The sequence below is a fragment of the Antechinus flavipes genome, chromosome 4 (assembly GCF_016432865.1).
Source record: "Antechinus flavipes isolate AdamAnt ecotype Samford, QLD, Australia chromosome 4, AdamAnt_v2, whole genome shotgun sequence".
NCBI lineage: Eukaryota > Metazoa > Chordata > Mammalia > Dasyuromorphia > Dasyuridae > Antechinus > Antechinus flavipes.
The window spans coordinates 435,227,403-435,253,417 of record NC_067401.1 but is presented as its reverse complement, the minus strand read 5'-3'; the positions used below and the strand labels follow the sequence as shown (position 1 = coordinate 435,253,417).

The 26,015-nt window shown below is 39.9% G+C and overlaps 1 protein-coding gene across 2 annotated transcripts in view; it reads right to left on the bottom strand.

The window, feature by feature from the left end:
• The window catches only part of OLFML2B (olfactomedin like 2B), a 57,437-nt gene that overhangs the window by 18,747 nt on the left and 12,675 nt on the right, over positions 1–26,015 (bottom strand). For both annotated transcript variants that reach the window (XM_051999151.1, XM_051999152.1), the window contains exon 4: positions 3,043–3,219. In XM_051999151.1, the coding sequence (XP_051855111.1) occupies positions 3,043–3,219 (177 nt within the window). The remainder of the gene's footprint in view (positions 1–3,042; positions 3,220–26,015) is intronic.

Genomic DNA, 26,015 nt, shown 5'->3' with positions numbered 1-26,015 from the left:
TAAATTCTTGATGACTTTCTTTATTTCCAAAATCAACATTTGTGCCACTGTACCTCTACTATATAAATGTGGGCTATTAATGGGGGTCCAAATCACCCATTTACTGATATGGAAAGTGAGTCCTAGAATGGAAAGTAATTATCTAAAATTCATATGGCAAGTTTGTGGTAGCTCCAGGACTAGATTGTAGATCCCTTGCCTCCTAGTCCAATGTGCTATGCCATCTCCTGCTATGTGTACTGTATTAGAGACTGTTTCCTATTTATTCTTTTAATCCATTCACCTATATGAATGGCAATCATTGCATAAGGCGTCATCTCTGAAAAGAGACCATGATACTCCTGGAAGTCAGTTGCGTTTGAAATCCTGTGCCATAAGAACAGGAGGTTGAGCTCCCAGAATCAGACTTTCCTACACTTTCTTTTCACAGAAGGAAAGGATTTTGCATATAAAGAACCATAAAAGTATAGTATTTCAGTGTTGGAAGGGACTTCGGAGTGGTTCTAGCCCTACCCACTCCTGAAACATAAATTTTCTCTACCACATGCTCCCTAAAGTGTCACGCGATCATCCTTGAAAATCTCTACTTCCATGAAGCCCATTAATTCTTGTTTTGGGCCACTATGAATGTACAAGGACAAAATTCTCCTGCTCTCCCAATCAACTTCATCTCCAGCTGCCCAGAATTGTCCCTAGGATGGCAGGTTAGAACAGTAAGCCAATTAAGGAAGCAGCAGATTCCCAGTTCAGCCTAACCCACAAAGTAATCTCCCCATATCTTGCCAAGGGGATAGTGGTCAAATTTCTTTCAAACTGGTAATTCTAGCCCCTGATGATATTCACAAAGAGAACAAAGCTGTTTGGCTGAGGAGGGGGAATCTCCCCCACCACTTGACACTTACTCTGGAGACAAAAACATTCTCTAGTGTTGACCTACAAATTTTGGGCTGGAAATACTTTAGGTTTTCTCTATCCCACAAGCCTAGCCTCTTCCTACCATCATGGGAAACTTTGCAGGATGGCAAAACAGATGCTGGATGTCTCAAGAGAAACACCCCTTTATTCATACGCAAATGCCCTGCTTGGGAATATTAATGGCTCTAGGTCCTGGGAAGTTGGGGATGCTCCCCTAACTGGTTCCAGAGGCTACTTGCCTAAAACTCTAACCCTAACATCCCATTTGCTGTCTATGAGAAAACAACAACAAAAACAACAGAAACAGAAACACATCCAACAGTGACTATTCCTACCGCGTGGATACTCAACCAGGATTGTCCCTACAAGTCGACTGATAAACACTAGTCCAAAAGAAAGACCTGGTCTTCTTGCCAGGCCTCAGGCTTTAGGTCAGCAATCTCAAGACTCTTTCTTTTTCTGTCCAGAAGGAGTCTCTTGGAAATGGGACAAGAGGGCTTAGCCCACAGTCCTTTGGTTCTGAGGATGAGATGAATGTAATTGCTGGAGACTGGTTTCCTCCTGCATTGCAAAATCAAGTCGTCATGGCTTTGTGGTGACATCCATAAGGGATCTTTAATTCTAGGCTCACAGGAGTGGGTAGGAACTCTGGTCCCTTCCTCAGACATGTAGATGGACCAAGACCATCACTCTTATTTTGCCAGGAAACATATAATTTCCTTGAATTTGCTGGAGACAGAATAGGCTGCATAGCAGTAGTCCCCACCAAGCCGTGGTTTTTCCTTCATTAATCCTGCAGTCTGTTACATGACTTCAATTCCTGGCCCTACTCCTGTTCCCTCCCATCTACTCCATGATCATTCAGGCAAGGAAATTTCCCAGATACAAGCCCCTGACAGAGTAGCTCGCATTCTGAGAAACTCTATTTTGTGACTCTCAAATTAAGCAAAGAAATCCTTCCGACCTCCTCTGCCACCACCCCCCTTACTCACCAAAAAAGCCAGAGATGGCTGGTGAGATGAGAGGGAAGACTCCACCTCTGTGCGTCCCTCACCACTTCCCTCATCTGTATCCCCCACCCCCTCTTCTATCCCAGCTTCTCTGGCTTGGGACGGATTGTGCTGACTTCAGCAGTCTGATGAATGGGGGTTTGAGAGGAGGAAATTTCACTTTGCTGAGCAAGGAAAAAAAGGGGGGTCTTTAAGTTTGGAGCGTCTGATTTGGTTTGCTGTTTGCCCTCAAGAAATCTGATCTGGTTTCCTCAACATACCACAGTATTTGTCATCAAGGCCAAGGAAAAGGTCTCATAAGCTCAGTCCCTGCGAAATGTGGAGACACATTTCACAGGCACAAGGAACAGTCTTTTTTCTTAGGCAACTGGATGGACCATGAGAAACTGATCTCTTTTGGTAGTAGTGGGAGTGGATGGATCTCCATCTGAGTTTCAAAAGATACATCCCTTAATTTTCCCAATACTACAGCAGGCTTGGACTGGGCAGTGTAGTAGAGACGATCTCTGATGAAGATAATCTATACTGTGTGTTCTTGTTCTCTCTCTCATTTGTTCCTTAATCCTCCTGTACTATCATGTTCTTAGGGATTAGGTAGCGGTTTGTCTTCATGGCCAAAAGGCCATATTTCATATTTCAATGACTCTCCTTCCCTCTCAGTGATCATACTTCATCCTGGTCCCAGGACTCCCCACTACATTATCCCAATGAGACAATGATTCCTGAGCAACAGACTGTACTCCCAATCTTCCCAGAGAAGTCTTGCATTTTCATAAGCTACCTGCTTTATATCTTTTCCCTTAAGGTTTTATAAAAAAATTAACAAGAATGAAGTAAATAGAGGTGGTCTGATGAACTAATTTAAACTAAAGTACAAAATGGTTGCATTGATTTAACATGATTCCAGATCACATATTTGGACTTGCCCCTAAACATTCAATGCCAGGACTTGAAGAAGTAAATTCAATCTAGCATTTTAGGGACCGATGGGGAAATGTTTTTGAATAATTGGATTTTTCAGAGTCTCTCAAGGCTGATCACATAGGCAACTTTCTACTGCGTCAGGCTTAGGTTTTGGGGACAAGGATTAAAGACATGCAGTGATGTGGGGCCATACCTCAGGGAGAGCGTATGCTGCAGCAGCATCCCCCTGCAAGGCTGCCCGGAGGCCCGGAATGCTTCCTGGGATGCCACTGGAGCAGTTGCCTTTGTCTCTCTTGTTCATTTCATTCCGAATATCTTCCATGTCCTCTTTGATCTGCTCATTTTCCTTGGTGAGATTTTTAGAAACTTCCTGGGAAAGTAGAAAAGAGAAGGCCCCTTTGAAAGGATCTGATGACAACAGGAAAACAGCTGTAGCTAAGGGGTTCTGAGACCCATAAAATATTTGAACTAAGGTCAATCAGTCTAATCCCTTTGCCAAAGCAAGAATCCAACTACTTCTTTGTCTCCTTAATGTGGGACAAACTTCCCACAGAAACCTTGAAATCAATAATCAGTTCCCAAGTATCCAGGTGCCCACTATATTTCTGGCATTGTGCCCGATGCTGACGCCAGGACACAAGGCACAGTTTTCAGGGCAGGCCCATCTTAGCTTTAGAATAGCTGAATTGGAAGTAGGGTGTGCTGAAGGTAGTTCAAAGTAGCTCAGAGAGCTGATGGTTAAAATCTCAGTGTGAGCATATATATTTTGGAAATCAGCAAATGCTATAAATGAGGGCTTGATTCATTGTTTTGTTGATTGTCTAGACTTCAGAAAGAAGGGAATAATACAGATTAAATTTAAGAATGTTTATGGGGGGGAGTGTTTCTAGAGAGCTGATTGTTAAACATTCACCAGCACACCCTGCTTGGAAGGCAGGTAGTAAGTGACAGGATTAGCACCCTAGTTGTGGGGATTTCTTGTCTAGCATTTATTACCCAAATGCAAAGCTGCTGCTCATACTTTCCAAAAGTACCTAGGCTTTTATTGACTTTAATGATAGGTCTGTGTTACTCATAATCCACTGTAATAATAAAAAGAAAGCAATTCACATTTTAAAAGCTCTTTCAAGATTTATAAGATCCTTTTATAAGAACCATGTGAGATACCTACTCTGAGCACTACTTTTTCCATCTGAAACATGGTGGTCAGGGAATGGGAGAGAGCGATTTTCCTCAAGTCATACAGCTTGAAAATATCAGAGCTGGGACTCAAATTCAGAAAGGACTATGTCTTTATGGTGTGAAGGCCCGCCATGTTTGTTCCCAGGCTGCTTTACCTAGTCTTGTATTTTTTTTTTTAACAATGTAGGAAAATTGTCCTCATTTGGATTCCACTTATTTGAAATTTGTGCTCATTTGGAATTCTAAAAATTTCCTTACCACTAAGAAAAAGTAATTTGCTAAGCAATGTGAAGAAGGTTATTGGAAAGATACTTAATCTAAGAAAACATTTTTTTTCAAGTACTTAAGAAGCAGGACCAAGTATAGTCCTTTGAACAGAATAAGTATTTGAACATTTATTGAATTTTAATTTTAATAATTCAATTTTTCATTTTCATTTTATTTCAAAATTTTTATTATTTAAATTTTATGATTTTAATTAAAAATAATTTTATCAATTTAGTAATTCAATCATTATTGCTTCTATATAAAGGCAATAATTACAATGATAATAACAATAATAATACCACAACTACCACCACCAGCAACAATATTTATACCCGACACACAATTTAATGCCTTAAAACTGGAAAAACACTTTAAATGTGATATCTCAGAAGAATGAGAACGGAAAAGAGACAACAAGGCTTAGTGAGTAAAGAGCATCCAGCATAACTTGGGTTTAAATTTCACCTCTACCCTATATTATTGTGTGACTCTGAGCAATATATTAAAACTCTCTGTACCCCAGGAAATTCTCTCATTTGCCCACTTGCAAAGGAATTTTCTATGTGAGAATTCCTATAGTACAGAGGCCCCAGGTCCAACCTCCAAATTCCAATATAGTGTACCACTAACAATTTGGGTTGTTGTTTTTACTTTTCATTTTTCAGTCATGTCTGACTCTTCATGACCCCATTGAGGTTTTCTTGGCATAGATCCTGGAGTGGCTAACAATGGCAGACCTTGACAGAGCATATTAGGCTAGCTAACAGGAGCAGCCCAGTGGCACAGAGGAAAAAATTCTGGTCCTGGAATCAGGAAGTCTCATCTTCCTGAGTTCCAATCCACTTTCAGACACTTATTAGATGTGTGACCTGGGCAAGCCACTTCTTCCTGTTTGCCTCAGTCTCCTGATCTATAAAATGAGCCAGAGAAAGAAATAGCAAACCAGTCTAGTATCTTTGCCGAGAAAACCCCAAATGAGGTCACAAAAAGTCGGACCCAACTGAAGAACAATAAAAAAGGTTTGTAGAGCATTTCACACATCTCATTTGTTTCTTATAATCTGTGATTTGGGTACTATTATTATTCCCATTTTGCAGATAAGGAAACTGAAGTTCAAATAGGTTAATCAACTTGCTTGTCCAGAATAGTATAGAGCCATACAACTAAAAAGAGATTGGAACCCAAATTTTCCTGATTTCAAGCTTGGCACTTTATCCACATGATTGCATTAGAAAGTGCAATCTATCCCAACTGGAGTCAATGAGCATACACTCACAAAACCCACCATATCTATCTGGCTTTGCATGAAGACATCAAAACATGCAGCACATCACATGTCTCTGGCCATCTTCTAGCTATCATCTTGACATCATTGCATGTACCTTCTCTCTTCCTTTTCCATCTCTTGCTCATGATCAAATCAATATTATGATTACTTCTGAAAAGCACACATCAATTTCTCTTTGGTTCTGCTCTCCATGCCTGTTGCTCCCTAGATGAAAACATCTTTCCCTTATCATGTTATCTCCTCCATTAAAATGTCTTTGAGGGGGCAACTAGGTGATGCAGTGGATAGAACACCAGCCTTGAAGTCAGGAGGACCCGAGTTCAAATTTGGTCTCAGACACTTAATGCTTCCTGGCTGTGTGACCCTGGGGCAAAGTCACTTAACCCCAATTGCCTCAGGGAAAAGAAATTTCTTTGAGAAGGGATTGCCTCAATTTTTATGTCTTGGTTCCTGACAAAGTAATCAGCAGGCATTAAGTACTTAATAAATGCTTTCATTCACTCTTTTGAATTCCACACTTGTGAACTTGAGTAAGTCCTATACTTGATATAATATTAGTAATATGCAAAAAGAGACAATGTTTGTAAAGTGCTTAATATAATGACTAGCACATAATAAGTGCTGAATAAAAACTTACTTCCTTCTCTCCTTCTTTGGGCCCAAGCTTCTTCATTTGGAACATGAAATAACTGGGCTAAATGATCTTCAAGGTCCTTCCCCCCAATTTTTTTCTGTGGTCCTACTACATAAGCTAAGTATAAATCCTGTTTACTACTCACTGAAATGATTCCTAAAAGACCTCTTGTTCTGGAAAATCTATACAAGCCTCACTTCAGACACTGAATGTTTTCAGAGCTAAACTAGAACTGCCAACCAGTGGTCATTTCTTGAGCAAAAAAAATCTATTGTGTATGAGGAACCAATGCATGATGTTAAGGGGTAGACAAAGCAGTGGAAGATAAGAGTAGCATCCTGGAGATCATTACAGACCAAGCAGGGGAGGGAATGAAAAGATTACCCACAAGACACCAGATAGTGCTTGGAGGATAAATTCCAAATGAAGGGTTCAGGCAGTAGGTACCAGTTTTAGAGGAAGAAGAGGTCCCTTTAGGTTGGGGTGGCCAGGGGAGGTTTCAAAGAGTAGAAGAGACTTGAGAGTGAAGGATGAAGAGGTTTTTGACAGGCTCATTTTAATAAGACTGTGTGGTAGAAAGAGTTCTAACCTCAGTTTGCTTAGCTGTAAAATAAGATACGAGATCTGAATTGGATCACTTTCAAGGTCCCTTTCAGCTTTAAATCTAAGATCCTATGTTCCTTAGGAACTTAAATAAACTTCAGTTTTTTTGTTTGTAAAGTGAAGAGGGGAGTAAAAACTTTTCAGGGTTGTGGTAAGGATAAAATGGATTAATACATGTAAAGTATAATTGTAAACATGTAGTCAGGCAGGTATGAGTGCTTCATGGGTTGCCTGAGTCCTTTTTCAATTCAATTCAATAAAAATTTAGTGCCAGGGACATAGATCCTTCTGAGTTGTGCATGTGAGCAATGAGGGTTCCGTACTGTCCTAACCTTTCTTGTTACACACAGGCACATGACCCATTTGTTTGACTAAAAACTTTAGTTGGGGGAGAGGGGTGAATACAACTAGGTGAAGTGGTGGGTAGAGAGCCAGACCTGGAGTCAGGAAGCCTCATCTTTTCAAATTCAAATCTGGCCTCAGACACTTACCAACTCAGTGACTCTGGGCAAGTCACTTAACCCTATCTGTCTCGGTTCCTCATCTTTCAAATGAGCTGGAGAAGGAGACAAATCTCTCCAGCATCTTTGCCAAGAAAACCCCAAATGGGGTCATGAAGAGTCAGCCGTGACTGAATAACAACACTGTGCCAGGCATTGGCCTGAGCTACATCCTGCAGCTGTAACCTGTAACTAAATAAGAATGCCCAAGATGCAGAGTCTGGGATGCTAAAGAATCAATACAGACTCATATGGGCCTCAACCCAAAAGCAGAACTTACTGTATAGGCTTGGTGTATAAATTGCTACCAAAGAGCAAGACAGGGGAGTAAGAAAGTATTTCAGAGTCAAAAGGCCTGGGTTAACTAAGTTCAAATTCTGGTTACTAGTTATGGCCTGTGCAATTAAATTACTTAACTCTTTAATTCTCAGTTTCTGGAAGATCTTCCTTCCTTCCTTTCCTTTTTCCTTCTTTAAATTCTTCCTTCCTTCTTTCTTCGCTTCTCCATCCCTTTCTATTTCCTTCCTTTCTTCCCTCTTTCCTTCCTTCCTTCCTTCCTTCCTTCCTTCCTTCCTTCCTTCCTTCCTTCCTTCCTTCCTTCCTTCCTTCTTCAGTAATATGAAGATTCAATTCAACTCAATACAATTAAGTACTTACTATGAATTCGGCATGGTACTGGGCACTAGGGCATATAAGAGACACAAAGAAAATAATTTCTTTTCTCAAAGAGCTTGAGCTTGAGCAGATAATAGTGTTTGCCCACAGGGTAAAGATCAAATAAAAAATAGGCAAGGCATTTTGTGACCATAAAAAAAATGTTTGCTGAATGGCATTATGTAAATATGAGCTTCTGTCATTACTGAGTTGGAATTCTCTGCATACTAGGAATGTTATCTATTAGGGATTAGAACACTCTGGCCTTTTTACACCATTCCAAGTTGGGGTTAATTGGCCAGAGCTTCAATGCTTCAGTGACCTTTGAAACTCATGGCTTTCTAAAGAGGTTTTAGTTTCCAGAACATCTTGGAAGTGGTGGCTTGTTCCCATTTGGGCTCACGGAATTCTGATGGGTCCCCTGATTGTGAACTGCATTCATAAGCCAAGGACACAGAATTAGGAAAAGCCACATCTGATCCAATCATTTGGGAACCTGGGATATGGTCAATTTTGCTTTTGCAGCTTTCAAAACAAAAGTTTTACTGATCATTTCAGGTGTCTCCTCCTCCATGAAATTTTCCCTGATCTTTTCATCCAAAGGAGTTTTTTTTTTTTTTTTAATTTTCCCCTCTTCAAATTCTCCAAGTTGGGGCAACTAGGTGGCTCAGTGGATAGAGCACCAACCCTGAAGTCTGAAGGACCTGAGTTTAAATGTGACCTCAGACACTTAACATTTTCTAGCTGAGTGACCCTGGGCAAGTCACTTAACCCCAAATGCTTCAGAAAAAAAAAATTCTCCAAGTGCATTTTGTCTGGATCTCTCCATTGTCTTCATAATATTCTATCTTTTCTTTATCTGGGCATGTGCCCTGTTCCCATCCCCATCTCGATAGACCATAAGCCCCTTAACAGCAAATTCTGTGACATTTTGCATCTTGGTACTCCCAGTATATAAAACAATCCTTTGCACATGGTATAAGCTTACGAACATTGGTCAAATTGATCCACACTTTGTGGCATGTTTTCCCTAAGATTGTAAAAAACTCCTGTGGTTACCCTCCTCACAGGGAGAAAAGCTGAGATAGGAAGAAAAACATCATCTTAGTCAGAGCTCAACATCAGTGGGAAAGCTTCTTGAAAACCACACCCAGTTCCCTGACTGTGGCTCATAGTTCCCTCGGCGATTTGCATGGCAATTTAGAATGCAGATGAAATCCAGGTGGGTTTCATTAAATTCTTTTCCCCTTTTTTCACATGTTGTGTGGATGACACCATGGAACCACCATGTGAAAGGTGTCCAGCACAGATGGATGGTGAGGGTAAGGATGAGGTACAGTTCCACAGAGACCAGGAATGGATATGGAACAAGTTATCTAAGAGTCACTGGGGTATCTAAGAAGTAGAGCACTTGTTCAATGGGGAGAAGAGGGGCTACAAGATACTGCTCCTGATTTTGCAGAAAGAATTATGTAAGAAAGCAGTGTCTTCAAGCATCTGAAGAACTATCATGTAGAAAAGGGTCTAGATATTCCCTCAGAACCCATAGACATTCTTAATGGGGTCCCATGAATCCCAGTAATGGATGGATGCTTAGATAGATTTCTTTGGGTCCATGAATTTGCATGGGAAAAATGATATGTTTATAATTGCTTTTTTTCTATAATGTCACACATTCATTGTCATTCAATTGTTTTTGCCATGGATAATGTGCTTCAAATTGCTGTGTTTCAAATTCTTAATTCTTAAGTGGGGGAGAGGAAGAGAGGTGATTTGGAGGTTAAAATTTTAAAAAATGTTAAAAATTGTTTTTACTTTTAACTGAAAAAATAAAATTAAATATAAAATTTGTTTTTAAATTGCTATTTTTTTAAAAAAGGAAAAACACATTCAAGCTTAAAATCAGGAATAAATATGCCATGTTCAACTTTTCATGACCCTATTTGGGATTTTCTTATCAGATTCACCTGAGTAGTTTGCCATTTCCTTCACAAATTCATTTTTAAGATGAGAAAACTGAAGTAAAAAGGATTAAGTGACTTGCCTAGTATCTCATAGCTAATAAGAATCAGGTTGGATTTTAACTCTGGAAGATGAGTCCTCCTAATTTTAATCCTAGTATTTTATCTATCACAGTGCCTAGCTGCCCTGATGTTATATATAAATGTTATATATATATATATATAAATATGGCGGGGTCTCTTGGGTCATCTATCATCAAAAGGGTCCAGGACACTAAAATGGTGAAGACTCCCAGTTCTAGCAGTTGATCAAAGAGGATGGTACCAGAAGCAAATAGGTGGAAGTTGCAAAGAGGCAATTGTAATCTTGGTTCAAGATAGAGAGCTATCCACAAGTGGAATGAATGAGCTACCTGAAGAAGAGAAAGGTCTGAATCTGAATCCTGCCTTGACACTTACTTACAAAGGTGACCTTGAGCAAGTGATTGATCTTCAAGTTTTAGTTTCCTCCTCTATAAAAAGGACTCTATAATAAGAGTCTCTGTGATATCAGCCTTTTTAAGATTCTCATGAGGCTCAATTGAGTTGATACAGATCACACACGTGGCAAACATTAAAGCCCTCTCCCCATCCACCCATCAGCATTATTCTCTCCCAGGACATCAAAGTGGATGACCACTTGTTAGGGATCTAGACAACTTCTCAGTGAGGGATGGGTTAAATCAAATAGGCCCCATGTGACTCTGAGACTAGGATTCTGTGGGCAAGCCTGTATGCTAATTTTTTTCAAAGCCATTTCCATGTCTAATGTCATTTAAGCTTCACAACAGCCCTTTAGGAGAGGCAGCCTGAACCATGATTATCTCCATTTTGCAAATGGCGAGCCAAGCTCTTACATGTTAATGATCACTACTTTCTTTGCTGAAATAAAGCTATCCCAATAATCTTAATACAAAAGCAACCACCTGTAATAGCTTAAAACTGCACTAAGACTTTTTGACACATTCTGTACTATAAAGTCACAACCTTCCTCACAAAAACTCAGCAGTGGTGCAAATAGTGCAGATACTTTTTTCCTATTTTATAGGAAACTGAGGCTCAGAGAGATGATGTTCAAGTGCATCTAATTGGAAGGGACATATCTGTGATCACACAGCTACTGTTTTTGAGTCAGGCTTGGGACAGCTAGATGGTACAGTGGTTAGTGCATCAGCCCTGGAGTCAGGAGGATCTAAGATTCAAATTCAGCCTCAGATACTTACTAGCTGTATGATTCTGAGCAAGTCACTTAACTCCTGAACCTAATGAATGAATTTGAAGCACATTAATGGATAATGTGCTTCAAATTGCTTGCCTTCTTAAGTGGGGGAGAGGAAGAGAGGCAATTTGGAAGTTAAAATTTAAAAGGAAAACATGTTAAAATTGTTTTTACCTGTAATTGAACAAATAAAATTAAATATAAAATTTGTTTTTAAATTGATATTTTTTTAAAAAAAGAAAAACAAATTCAGGCTTACAACCAGGAATAAATATTTAACAACCAACCCTCTGAGAAATATAAGCATAATTTACTTTTAAGTTTGATTTGTATTATTAACATTTTCCCAGCATCTAGATAACGTCTAGCTATTCTAACATCTAGATAATCAATAAACAATAAACCCAATCCTTTGCCTCAGTCAAACTGAGATTTATTAAAGACTTCAGCTCAAAGTCTCCCACTGCATCCACGGCTATTTCCAGTCATCCTGATCTATATCTTGCCTCTGGACCGAGATAGCTGCAGAGGAGAGAATGAGGCTGCTGACTTTGCACTGCCCTCCCTTACTTAAATCCATGTAAATGATCACACTAGAAATTCAACACTCGGCCCTCATAACCAGTGCTCTTACTGACCTCAGCACATCCTTAACTACAAACCTGGGTCTTTTAACTTTAAATCAGTATTCTTTCCACTTCACCAGCTGGTCCCTTATTGCCTGCTCTGACTCATTGAACTACTCAGAGTTGGAATAGACCCAGATCTCCCAATGCCTCTGATACTATCTCCTCATGGGACAGCTCAGTGGTACAGTGGATAGAGCACCGGGCCTCGAGTCAGGAAACCTGAGAACAAATCTGGCCCCAGAAACTTACTAGCTGTAGATCCTGGGCAAGTCACTTAACCTTGTTTGCCTCAGTTTCTTTATCTGTCAAATGAGGGGGAGAAGAAAGAGGCAAACCACTCCAGTATCTTTGCCAAGAAAACCCCAAATGGGATGATGATGACTCAGACAACTAAAATGACTGAACCCCAACTCCTAATGCCCTTCCCTTGCCACACTCTAACCTACCAGTGCTTGCCGCCCACACCATCCGGGTACGAGGGAATGGGTAGAAGGAATACAAAACCTGAGATTCAAAGCCCACCTCTGATGCTTCCTAGGGATGTGACTGTAGGCACATAGCTTATGGGCCTCAGTCTTCTCATTCATAAAAAAAGGAAATCAGACTTGATGGCCACGGGAGTCTTTTCCAGCTCTGAACCTATGGTCCTGTGGTCCAATATTGTTTATTGCCAGAGCAACAGGACTTGGCCATTGGCAAAGCCTTGCACCGGGCGAGGGGCCCTGGAGCCCCTCACTCAACACGTGTGCAGTGATTGACTGATTGAGAACACTCACAGGAAATGAGCAGTACTTTTGCTAAATATAGAAAGGGGGGATTTTCCTGGCATGGGGAGGGAATCTTGGAATTCAGCTGGCCAGGAAAGGGGCACAGATGAAGTGGAGAAAGGAGCAGACTTACTTAAAGGCACTAAGTTGGATTGGCTGAAGTAGTCACTGACTATTTAACATGTCCCTAGGTTCCTGGGAATCCACAACCCTGCTCAGAGCTGCCCAGATAGTTGTTGCTTCTTTTAGTCCTATGCTACACTTATGATCTCTATCTGAAAATCTGCTTATGGTTGTAAAGAGCACTGGGACTTAGTGAATATACCTGCAATCAGTATGACCTGAGTTTGAATCTTCACTCTTACATTTGAGCCTCAGTTTTCTTGCCTTTAAAATGGGGTTAATGATAGTCACATTCCCTACATCATTTTCATTTCAAGGGTAGCATTTTGTTCAATGAAGTGCTACAGAAATGTAACTTATAATTATGGTTCTGGTTGTATTGCCTGCCCTTTGTCTCAGAAGTAGTTGTAATGTGAAAGGTAACCACAACAAGGGGGAATCTAGGGGTGTCCGGCTCTCTGCTCCTTCTTGAACCTATAACTGCTTTACAAAATAATATCTAGTTGATCTTCATAAAATATCTAATCTTTGTGAAAGATCCATCCCTGTTCTCTCTCTTCCTCCCATCCCCTCCTACTGAGGTCCTTAACCCTTTAGTGCTAACACGATGCTACATGGAAGTACAGCCCTGGGGTTAGATACTATTTAACCCCTTTAAGAGAACTCCAAACCTTGCTCAGTGGCTTGGATAAACAAGAGGACTGCCGATGGCATCATTTTATTGGCATGAAAGGCCAAGACAGCTGGGTATCCTTCTATTGCAGGCAGAGTCACACTTTCTCCTCTCTGCCCAGGGCACTGATGCTGTTGCTATTCAATGGTTTCAGCCATGTCTGACTCTCCATGAACTCATTAGGGATTTTCTTGTCAGAGATATTAGAACGATTTCACCATTTCTTCCTCTAGCTCATTTTACAGATGAGGAAATTTGAGGCAAACAGGGCTGAATGACTTGCCCAAAATCACAGAGCTTAGATGGTGTCTGAAGAATGGATTTGAACTCAGGAAGATGAGTCTTCCTAACACAAGGGGCGAGACTTATCTTTTGTGCCATCCAGATGTCCCACACTGACATTATCTCCCCCAAAGCTGCTTCTGCCCTCACCCCCAAGGCCTCTCTGATATAGATGGGGTTAGGGAAGTCTCCTGCCCAGGGGAATTCTAAATCTTGCCCTGGAAGAAGGGGGAACCTCATGACCTTATGTCCCAAGCATTCCCCATCTGCTACTTTGACATTTATAGCGTGTGAAGATTGTCTCATGGATGGCACCAGCAATGTTTTCTGTGGTGAGTAAGGAGAGGGAACATCTTTGGCAGGGGCTGGCATAGCTACCCTAGACATTGCCAAGACACTTGGAATGGTGGTGAGAGGCTGGGAAAGGAGAGATGGGCTAGTCCTTTTGCAAGTTGAAACATCTGGAACAGCTGGCTAAGAGAAATAAACCGTGGTTTGAATTAAAGAGATGTGAGCTTGGGGTGGGGGGGCAGGGAACCATGTTTGTGCATGTTTGTGCATGCTCTTACAGATGAGCAGGATTCTAGAATCATCATTAGGAAGTAGATGGGATTGTGGAACACAAACCATAAATCGGTGGGGCGTGGGGGGCTCAGGAGAGTGGATAAGAGAATGCCAATTAGAATTATCAGATTGAAGATAGAGCAAGAGAGTTAAGGCCATAGCATAGAGGAAACTACCTTTGGGAAATATGGTAGAAGAGATTCTTGATTGACATAGGAAGGGAACTTACAGACTTCTTTCCCCACTTCCCCCCTCACCCCAATCTAGCTCTGAGTATGTAGGGTGAATAAGGCCAGCAAGCTCTGCTGGAGGCAAAAAAAAAAAAGCAAAGCAACACAAATGGATGTATTTGTTAAGTCGGCACTGGTTAGTTTGGTTGGCTACAGTACAGTGTTAATGAGGTCGAAGCTGCCAGTTTGTTCTTCATTTGGGCCAGTAAGCTCTGCTCAGAGGAAAAATTCAGTTTTGTGGCCACAGGCTACACCCCTAATCTTGGCCAACCATCCAGCCAAGTGTTCTTGGACACAAAAGGGAAAGAACATGAAATTCTTCAAGTTGGAAGGTGCTTTAGAGATTATTTCGTCTCAACTCACTACCCAAGGCCAGCCCCAATTCTTTTTCATGTAAATTGCAATCTAGTCATGCTTTGCTCAACTTGTCCTGAAGCTGATTTTTTGAACCCCTTCTCCTCTCTAATGCATGAATCCCCTCTATAGTTTCCCTGGAAGGTGATCATCTAAGATCTGCTTGAACCCTTGTAATGATGGAACTTAACATGAGACAAGAGCATTCCATTTTTGGACAGACTCAATTATTAGAAAACCAGATCTAGTTTCCTGCAACTTCTTGCTAAGTTATATGGAAAAGGTCTAATTATTCTTCTATGGAACAATCTTTCAAATGTTTGAAAATGATGATTTTTTTGTTCCTTTTAAATATTCTTGAGGCAGTTAGATGGATCAGAAAGTAGAATTGTGGATCTGAAGCCAAGAAGACCTGAATTCAAATCTCGCCATGGACATCCATTAACAGTATGACCACAGGCAAGTCATTTAACTCTGCCTTAGTTTCCTCATTTGTAGACTGGAGATTGTGAAAGCACCCATTTCTCAGGGATTGTACAAGTATTAAATGACATTTATGAGGTGCTTTTGCAAACCTTAACATATTATATAAATACTAACTATAATTATTGTTATTACTCTCCAAGTTCTTCTACTTCCTTTAAGCAAAAGGATGTATCATTGAGTCCCTTTACCATCTTGTTTAGACTCTCCTAAATGTTCTCAAATTTGTTAATTTCCTCTGAAACTGTGCTGCATAAATGGCCCAACACATTCCAGATGTGGTCTGACCAACAGAGAGCAGCGGATAATGTACCGAGAGTAACTGCTGAGAGAATCCACATGCACACACACACACACACACACACACGTGCACACAAATATACATATATGCACACACATGGGAAGGAGGTCCAAATTAAATATTCCATTGGCAGGAAGTCAGTCTTCATAGAGGAAGGACAACAAATTGGGACTCAGGAGCAGATTGTAAAGCAGAGAGTAGATGATGTACTAAGATCCAAGTGTATGTATGGTTGTAGCTAGGAGGGAAGCCTGGAACAATAATTAAATTGAGAAACACTCTGGAATGCATTTTTTCTTTGCCTCCATCCCTTAATCAAGCAAGGAAGTAAACATTTACCTAACACTTTTTATGCTCTGGACACCCTATTGTACATTAGAGACACAAAGACAAAGGTAAAACAGCTCTGCCCTCATGGAGCTTATATTTTAATGGAAAACATGACAAGTAGCTTGATATATATAAAACACACATGAAGTGAGTACTAGTCATCTTTGGAAGGGAAAGCATTAGAAACTGGGAGGACCAGAAAAGGCCTAGTGCAAAAGGAAATGGTAGAGCTGATATTTAAGGGAAAACAGGGATTCCAAGAGGTGGAGTTGAGGTTGGAGAATATTCCAGAAATGGGGATGGGGGATGGGGAGAGGAAATGCAAAGGCACAGAGAAGGGCCACAAAATGTCCTAAGTGAGGAATAACATTTGTTCTACATGGCCCCAGAGGGAATAATAAAAAACGAAGGGTGGAAATTATAAAGAGGCACATTTAGGTTTATTATAAGCAAGGACTTTGCAACAATTTGAGTAATCCAAGTGTGGGATGGACTGGCAATGGGGAAAAGTGAGTTTTTCCTCACTAGCAGAAGATTCAAGCCAAAACTTGTTCCAAACATTGTAGAGAGCATTATTGGGTTAGGGGTTAGACTAGGTGATCTCGGAGATCCCTTCCAACTCTGCTATTCTGTGATTCTTTGTCATTTATGCCCAAGTTGTTTCTTCCTCATTTTATGGTAGGAAGCCTCTAGAGTGTAGTCAGAAAAGCTGTATTGGAATCCAGATCTGCTTTTTTTAGTAGCGGTGTGACTGTAAACAAGTCACTTAACTTTTATGAATTTTACTTCTTGATATGGAAAATGAGGGAGTTGGACAAGGTGCCCTCAAAAGGGCATTTTTGACTTGAAATCTATATTACCACAGTCCCAACTAATCCTCCTATATAATAGCTCTCAAGGCCTTCCCCTTTCCTAGTTGTCCCTTTCTGGATCTTTCTCAATAGATGTCCCTAAAATGTGATACCCAAAACTGAACCCAGCAATCCAGATGTGATCTGAGGAGACATAGCACAGTGGGACCCCCAGATTGTACAGTGGACTGGAATCAGGAAAACCTGAATTCATATTAAGCCTCAGACACTCCCTAATAAGAGATTCTGGATAGGACACTTAAAAAAAAACCCTAACTCTGCATGCCTCAGTTTCCTCAACTGTAAAATGGAGATGATGGTACCACCTACCTTGCAGGATTGTTGTAAGAGACCAAATAACATAATATTAGTTTAAAAAAAGGTGTTCAGCACAGTGCCTGGCACATAGCATGCGGCATATAAATGCTTATTCCCTTCCCCTCGTTGTTCTCAACATAGAAGAACTCACCAACTTTCTGATTCATATTGAATTTACAAAACACTGAAACCCCCCCGATCTTTTTCACATAAACTACTCTCTACCCATCATTTTCCATTCATGTCCTTGTATTTTATTAACCTAAAGGTAAGACTTTTACATTTATCCCTATTAAATTTGGTCCAATGCTTCAAGCCAGCAAAAATATTTAACCAGTTTGTCATGAATCTCCCCCCTCCCCAGCTTCATATCTCATAGGAAAATTTGCTAAGAAGGCATTCTTTCCCTTTGTCTAAAACAACGATAACAAAATTAACCCTCATAGAACTTGTCATATTCATAGGGTATTCCACTGGGAATCTCCTTCCAAAGTGCCATCAAGCATTAATAACTACTCTTCAGAATCGGCTATACAACACATTCCACATCTACATTATTCTACTTTTTTCTAGTCCATACATCTCCACTTTTCCCACAATAGCAGCATGGGATATTTTGTCAAATGCTTTGTTAAAATCTAGGTGAACTATCAAGTAACCATTGATCTAATAACTCTATCAAAAAGAGAATGTTAGTTAGGAAGGACCTGTGCTGGCTTTTTGTGATCACTGCTTCCTTTTCTATACGTTCATCAATCATTCCTTTAATAAAGCTCCTGGAATTTCGCTACTAATTAGTGGCTTTCTGTTTTCCAACTCCATTCTCTTCCTTTTTTGAAAACTGGGGGACAGCTAGATGGTGCAATGGATAGAGCACCAGTCCTCAAGTCAGAAGAATCTGAGTTCAAATCTGCCCTCATTAACTATGCAACTCTGAGCAACTCACTGTATGCAAATTGTCTTGCCTCCAAAGCCAAAGCGGAACAATATTTTGTCCTCTTATTCCATTTTTTTCTTCTTTCGTATTTTCAAAGATCACCATCTGTGACTTAGCCATCACATCCACCATTTCTTTCAATACTCTTGGATGATGTAATTCATCTGGGCCTGGGGATTTGAACTAATCAAGAAGAGCTAGGTGCTTTCCAGACCATCCCCCCACTTATTTCCATGTGGACTTATTAAAAAGCATTGCAGATCGGGTTGCAATAATGCATCTGTCAGATCATCTCATAACCTTTTAACATTAACTTTCTAGAAATACATCCCCAACATAGCCAAAGAACCATCGTGTCTGGACCCAGGAGGCCTATGCCAGTTGACACCTGCCCTCAGCACCTGGTAGGGGGGCTAAGGAGAAAAAACATTTGAAGACAGCTGGAGCAGCTAGAGAAGGAAACCCAGTAAGAGCACTAATTCCTTCAAACAGCTGAGAGCATAATTCAGAAAGCCATGAAGAGAAAAATGCCCTGGTACATTCCTTGTGTTAATTGCTAGTGGCTAAGCCTTTCTCCAATGGCAGACCCTTCCTGTGATTGGTTTGGACACCACTTAGACAAATATAGAGAAATGGACTCAAAAGTGGGAGTAAAATGTCTTGGGTCCTAGCTTCCCCTGTGCCATTTAGTCACTCTGAAATTCTGGCCAAGTCACTTTTCCTCTCTCTGCCTCAGTTTCCTCATCTGTAAAATGAAAGTGTTGGACAAGATGATCCCTAAGGTGTCTTACAACCCTCACCTTCTGTTAACATTTGAATGATTTCTTCTCTCTTCTTTTGGATTGCTTCCTATTTCCAAATGGCTTTATTTGCTCTTTCTTAATTTAAATTTTTTTGGCATGGCAGTTGGGGTTAAGTGACTTGTCTAGAGTCACACAGCAAGGAAGTATTAAGTGTCTGAGGATGGTTTTGAACTCAGGTCCATCCTGACTCCAGGACCGTGGTTCTAGACACTATGCCATCTAGTTGTCTCTTCATTTGTTCTTATTAACTGCTCTCCCATCTTCCCAACCATTCACAACTCTTATTTTCTTCATGCTCTTACTCTAGTTGTCTGCTTTTGATCTATCAGGAAAGTTGCATACATCTCCTTTAGACAACTGTCACAGATTAAGGGGAACCTGACAATTGAATGCTGACCTGGGGTGTAGAACAGAGTGGAATGGAATGATGTTTGAAGGGATGAAGTTGAAGCAGAAATGGGACAAAGGGTGAAATAGAAGTTGTAGATGGACTGAATCAAATGTGGGACATGAGGCTGGGGCAAATATAGAGCGTAAGAGTGATCAGAGATGGGAACAAGTAGCATAGATAGGGAATAGGGTGGGACAGAGATGAGGCTTGGAGTGGAAGAAATACGGGAATTGCTTGGAGCAGAGATGGAGCAGAAATGGTAGGTCTATTGAAAAAGAGCCAAAAGCAAATATTATTTAACCAAGCTATATCTGCAGGACTCCAGTCTAGCTTTATTCCATCTCACTAAAGGGGCTAAACACCAAAGATTCCTAATTTAAAGTATTGAACCAGGCTCCAGCCATAGTGGAGACGAGTGCCAAAATCAATATGACAGAAATGTGGGGGCTGAGGGCTTATTATTTGCTGCTTCCTGCTCTCTCCCCCTATGAATATTGCTTCTTTCCTTTTCCCACCCCTGATTAGAGTAGCAAGACCCGCAACTATACTAGATCCCATTGGTTTAAGAATCATTTGTCAGAGGGAAAGACTTGAGGAGGCAGTGAAGGGATTTGTCACAGGTCTCCTCAACTCTGACTCTTAGCTCCCTTCAAAACTCAGCTCAAATTCAATCCTATCTAAGCTTTCCCTGCTCCTCCCCAACTACTAAAGCCTCAGCCTCCAAAATTCCTTTGTAATTTAATTTTATGTATTCACTTTCATGTGTATGTACCACCACCAAAAGCAAACATATATATAGGCACTCAGCGAATGCTTGTCAATTGATGAATTTGGTGAGTATTTGGAAATCATAACTTGTCCAGCAGATCCCACAACTCAATTCTGGCTATTCTCAACTAGTCTTAAACTAGCAGAATAAGCAGAATGACTCAATTTCTCCCCACACCACCTCCCATCCAAGGATAAACAAAGACTTAACCTTGGTTAGGTCTTAGTGTGAATAGAGCTGCCATTCACCCATACAGATTGTTTCTAAAGCCACCATTGGGCCTCCCCAAACCATTCTTCCAACAGGGGACAGTCTTTTGTTCCACTTTTTTAGATCAAGTTCAAAATAGAAATTTCTCAGAGAGAGCTAATATATTGACTTTACCTAAAACATATGGAAATATGTTTAAAAGGATTGTACATGTTTAACCCATTGTTTGCTGTTTTGGGAGGAAGTAGGGAGAGAGGGAGAAAAATCTGCAGAAATGTTAAAAAAAAACTATCTTTGCATCTTTTTGGAAAAATAATATACCATTAAAAATATTGACCTTAACCTCTCTAAAGCCCAGTTTTGTTAATAATAAGATGAGAGAGTTGAATTAGATGATATCCAAGGTAACTTCCAAAACTAAAATTTTATGCCTCTTATTCATACTACAGTGTAAAGGACTGACTGATGGTTGATTCTTTCTTGAGATCAGGTTTTTATTGGGGAACAGACAGAACAGTGAAGGTTCTAGAGAAGAGGTCAAGAGGACAAGAAAAGAGAGGCAGAGTATCCTGAAAACAAACATCCCAACTTTACATTTTTGTTCAGGGCCAGCACTGCACAGATGAAAGATACATTTCTCCATTTGTTAGTGAAAAAAAAAGACATATCCCTCAGGGCCAGAAACACAACTTTGATCTGCCTTCCAGACCAAAAGCAGACAAGCCAAGCAAAGCCTTGGAGGAGGAAGCCTCTGGTTTCCCTTATGCCTACACAGTCTATGCTGTAGCCAGGGCTGAGTCTGCTAAATCCTTCCCAGCTTTAACTCTGAATCCCAGGCAATATTAACATGAGGAAGGAATGGAGATGACACATACAGCTTGCTGTTTTTCCAAGGGCACACTGTGGTTACGGATAGGTCACGAAGTCAGAAAATGTCAGAAATCTGGATATTATCTAATTCTCTATAGCAGAGCTGTCAAATGAAGCAACCTTCAACACTCCCTCAACAGGATTAAAATATAATCAGGAAATTTTTTTAAAAATGTTTTTAAAAATACAACAATTTCTCATTTTATAAATCAACATGCAGTCCCAGTAATCAATTTTTATTTGAGTTTGACCCCAGTGCTCTATCCTCACACAGTCAGTGGGAAGACTGGAGTAGAACTCTGATCTCCTGAGCTGGGATTCATGGCAGGCATCATGGCAAGCTGTCTGTTCCAGAAGTCTTGTAAGCACTAATTTGATAGGTTAATATTACTTGTATATACATATACATAAATAGGTATGGCACATATATACATATACATATTCATGTATACACACATACATATGGATACTAACTGGGAGTGGACTATTTCTACTTCTTACAAGGATTTGATGTCTCAAATTACAGTGTTCGTGAGAGGGTTTCCCACAAAGTTAGGGTGGGAAGCAACTTTGGCAACTGACTAGTCCAGTCCACTCATTTTACAAATAACAAAACTGAGACGCAAAGAGAAGTGATTTGGCTAAGGATGCATAATTAGTGATGAAGTCAGATCTCGAATCTGAGTGTCCTCTCCTTCCTTCACCTTTTTTAATATTGCACCTATAACATGGAACTCTTGTGTTTAAAGGGAGGGCATGGGAGGGAAGAACTCTGATTAAATGCTCTCTTTCATTTTTCTTCACTCAAACATTAGCATAATAGATGTATGTAGATGTGTAATGATTAATCATTTATAAATACTGTAGATATGTGATAATTAATAAACATATATTAAGTACTATAGGTGTGTGATAGTTAATAAGCATATATTAACTACTGTAGGTGTGTGATAGTTAATAAGCATATATTAAGTACTGTAGGTATGTAATAGTTAATAAGCATATATTAAGTACTATAGGTGTGTGATAGTTAATAAGCATATATTAAGTACTGTAGGTGTGTGATAATTAATAAGCATGTATTAAAAACTGCAGATATGTGATAGTTAATAAGCATGTTTTAAACATTGTAGGTGTGGGAGAGTTGATAAGCATTTATAAATAATGTAAGTGTGTGATAGTTAATAAGCATTTATTAAATACTATAAGTATGTGATAGTTGATAAGCATTTATTAAATACTGTAGATATGGGATAGTTAATAAGCATTTATTAAATACTATAAGTATGTGATAGTTGATAAGCATTTATTAAATACTGTAGATATGGGATAGTTAATAAGCATTTATTAAGTGCTCACAATATATCAGGCATTGTGCTAAGCACTGTGATAAATAGAAAGGCAAAAGACAGTTTCTAACCTTGAGGAACTCACAGCCTAATGAAAGGACAACATACAAACCACTATGTGCAATAAGCTCTACAGAGAATAAACCAATGGCCACCAATTTTGTGGCATTAGACTTAGCTTTCCACTTTGGGTAGAATTCAAAGGACAAAGAAGTTTCTCTGACATCTTGGATTTTTGTTTTTGTTCAGTCATTTCAGTTATATTTGATTCTTTCTGACTCCATTTGGTGATTTCTTGGCAAAGAGTCTGGAGTTGTTCGCTATTTATTTTTTCAGCTCCTTTTACAGATGAAGAAACTAAGGCAAACAGATTTAGTGACTTGGGCAGGGTCACATAGTATTTGAAGTTGAACTTGAACTCATTCTTCCTGATTTTAGCCCAGCACTATATCTATTAACTGTGCCACCTAGGCATTTTCAGTCTTTATTTTATTTTATTTATTTATTTTATAGTGAGAGCTATTGGGATAAATGGGTACATATTCTACCTCCCCTGCAGTAGCCTATAGTCACCAGCATTTATATAGAGTTTTAAGGCTTGTGAAGTGCTTTATAAATATTATTCTAAATAATTCTTATAATGCCCTAGGTACTTTTATAATCTCCATCTTATAGATGAGAAAACTGAGGCAGAAAGAAGTTAGTTAGGTGATTTACCCAGGTTCACACACATAGATAGTATCTAAAGCAGGATTTGAACACAGATTCTAGGGCTAGGGTTTACTTCATTGTACCAACTAGCAACCTCTATAATAGATTTTATCAGCCAAAGAAAAGATCTTTTTATAAGTGTGAGACACAGAATTGGAACTGTCTTTGGGAGGGATGAGTAGGCATACACCCCTTGAGGTCAAAGACTCCTAGCACAGTGCGTGGTCTAGTAGACACTGAATAATTGTTCTTTGAATTAAATGGCAAATTCTCTCTCTAGGAATCAGCACCAATTCAGGACTGGCCTGGCTGGATTGGGAAGAAGACATTTTTCTTCAACCCTTCCAAGTTCTCCAAGCTCTCTACTCTGACCCATTTCCCCTTCTCTCCAAAGGAGCAGGTCCTCTGCTAAGGCACCCGCTGCCTTCACACTTCCCCCTTCTCACAGCAAAATCTGGTCTCTGGAAAAGCCCAGCAGAGGACAGTACAAATCTTTATCCCATTTACATTTTAATAGGAGTCAAAGCTCACATGGACAAAATTAGGGATAAAATGTTAGGTACTAATCACAGGAAGTCTTCTCAACTACCCTGAAATCAACAAATACAGTCTTTGACATTTATTATCTATGGGACTTTGAACCTCACATTTTTGGACCTCAGTATCTATAAAATGGAGAGACTGGACTGGATAGAGTCTAACTCTCAAAAGTCTCTTCCACATATAAATTGATTATCCTTAGATAGGTGCTATAATATTAGATAGGTGCTATAATATTAGATAGTTTTTAATACCCTTCCTCCTTGTTCCCTCCTTTTATCCTTTCCGCTCTTTTTTTCCTTCCTCTCCTTTACTTTTCTCCTCCCTTTCCTCCTTCCTTCCTCCATTCCTTTCTTCTCTTCTTCCTTCCTGCCCTTTCTCCTCTTCCATCCCTTTTCCCTTTTTCTCTCCCTTTCTTTATCCTTCCTTTCTTTCATCCTCCCTTTTACTCTTCCTTCTTTCCTTTGTCCTTTTCCCTTCCTTTCTGTATTTCTTTCTTCCTTCTTCCCTCCCCTTCCTCCCTTCCTTCTTTTTTTCTTTCTGCCCTACTCCTTGTTCTTACTATTCCTCAGATTTACTAAACACTCACTGTGTCAAGCCATTGTGCTCTGCAAGAGATATAAGGTTTGATAAGTCATATTCCCTCTCTTCATGGACATGTAGTCCAATGGATAGATGACAAACTTATAAATATGCTACATGACAATACATGATAAGTTTATTAAAAAGTTGAGCACAAAATACTGGATAAGGTATGAAGTGGTGGATCATTAATGACAGGATAATGGAAGGAAGCATCATTTGAATTAACCTAAGAGGTGAGTGACCACTTTAGTATGTGAAGAGAGAAAGAGAGAGACCCTTCTAAGCAAAGAGAATGGATATATGGAAAGGCGTGGAGAAGCTGAACACAGTTCTCCTTTCATCTAGTTTTCAAATATCTTCTTATACACTCTATAACAGACACATAAATTGCCTTGTACCTATTACCTAATGGAAACTGGTCTTTGGCCAAGTACTCATCCAAGCCAATCCCCATGGAACTTGCCACGGGAAAAAGGAACATAAAAAACGAGCCCTCCAGGTATAACCAAGAGCAGCATGCTACTTCAGTTCCCTTTAAGCTGTTCTGAAGGAGGGATGTTTTTCTCATTTCTGTAAAACTCTGCCTTTTCAATTAGTAGTGTGGTTCTATGTGGACATCAGCCAAACTCAGCAAGAAGATATTCAGCTTACTCTTAACTTCAAGGTAGCTCTCTCTGTGGGGATCAAATCCCAGGCTCTCAGCCTTCATTGTGCTACTGCAACCTCCAAATACACAGAAGAAAATATGAAGCAGAACGAGCATCTGACTTTAGATAAAAAGACCTGGATTCAAGTCTTGCCCTTGACCCTTACTGGCTCTATTACTTTGGTCAGAACACCAAAGTTCTCTGGACTTTGCTTTCCCTCATCTGGAGAATGGGATCCCACTTCACATGGTTGTTGTGAAAATCAAATAATATTGCATATGTGAAAGCACTGGGCAGGAACTAGCCAAGTGCCTTTTCTATCTATTAAATTTTCCTTGTCATGAGAATATCACAGAGATAGATTTACACGCTTCCTTCTATTCTCTCTCTCCTGGTCCCCATAGTGGCTAAGAGCACAAATTGATTAAAGAATCAGCCAATAATAGGAATACTATTTCTTTGCAACACAGCTAAATTCATTATTAACTTGGGATTTATAATTAGAAGGCACTTTAGGGATGATCTATCTCTACCCTCTCATTCTACAAATGAGGAAATTGAGGCTCAGAGAGGAAAAAATAATTTGTTCACAGTCACACAACCAGGAAGTAGAAGAGCTGGCTTTCAAATCTCTACCCTTGGATTCTGAATCCCATGTTTTTATGCTGTCTCTAACTCTCCTTCTAGTTATTACCCATTCAGAGATTGAACCAATGACCATGACCCCATTAAAACTACACTCAAACCAGCTTGGGAGGTGGGTCTTATGCTAAGTGGAAAAAAAGAAAGTGGTCTGTTTCTATCATGATAAAAGCCAAAAAGACAATGAATAAGCAGTGGCTTTTGTCTTGTTGCCCATACAGTAATATAATACTCCTTTAAAGAGGAAGTGGGAATTTGGGCAGCTCAGGAGGCTGGCCAAGGGGAGCTGGGCCACTGGTTTCAATCCAGTTCCAGATGGTAGACTGTCAAGAAACTCTTGCTATCTAAATATTCATTCAATAACCAATGTGTAAAGTGGGTGGCTGGTCTCAGGCTCATTGGGAATAGATTGATGTGGCTACCTCACCCCCAACCCCCCCAAAATTCAATCATCTCTGTT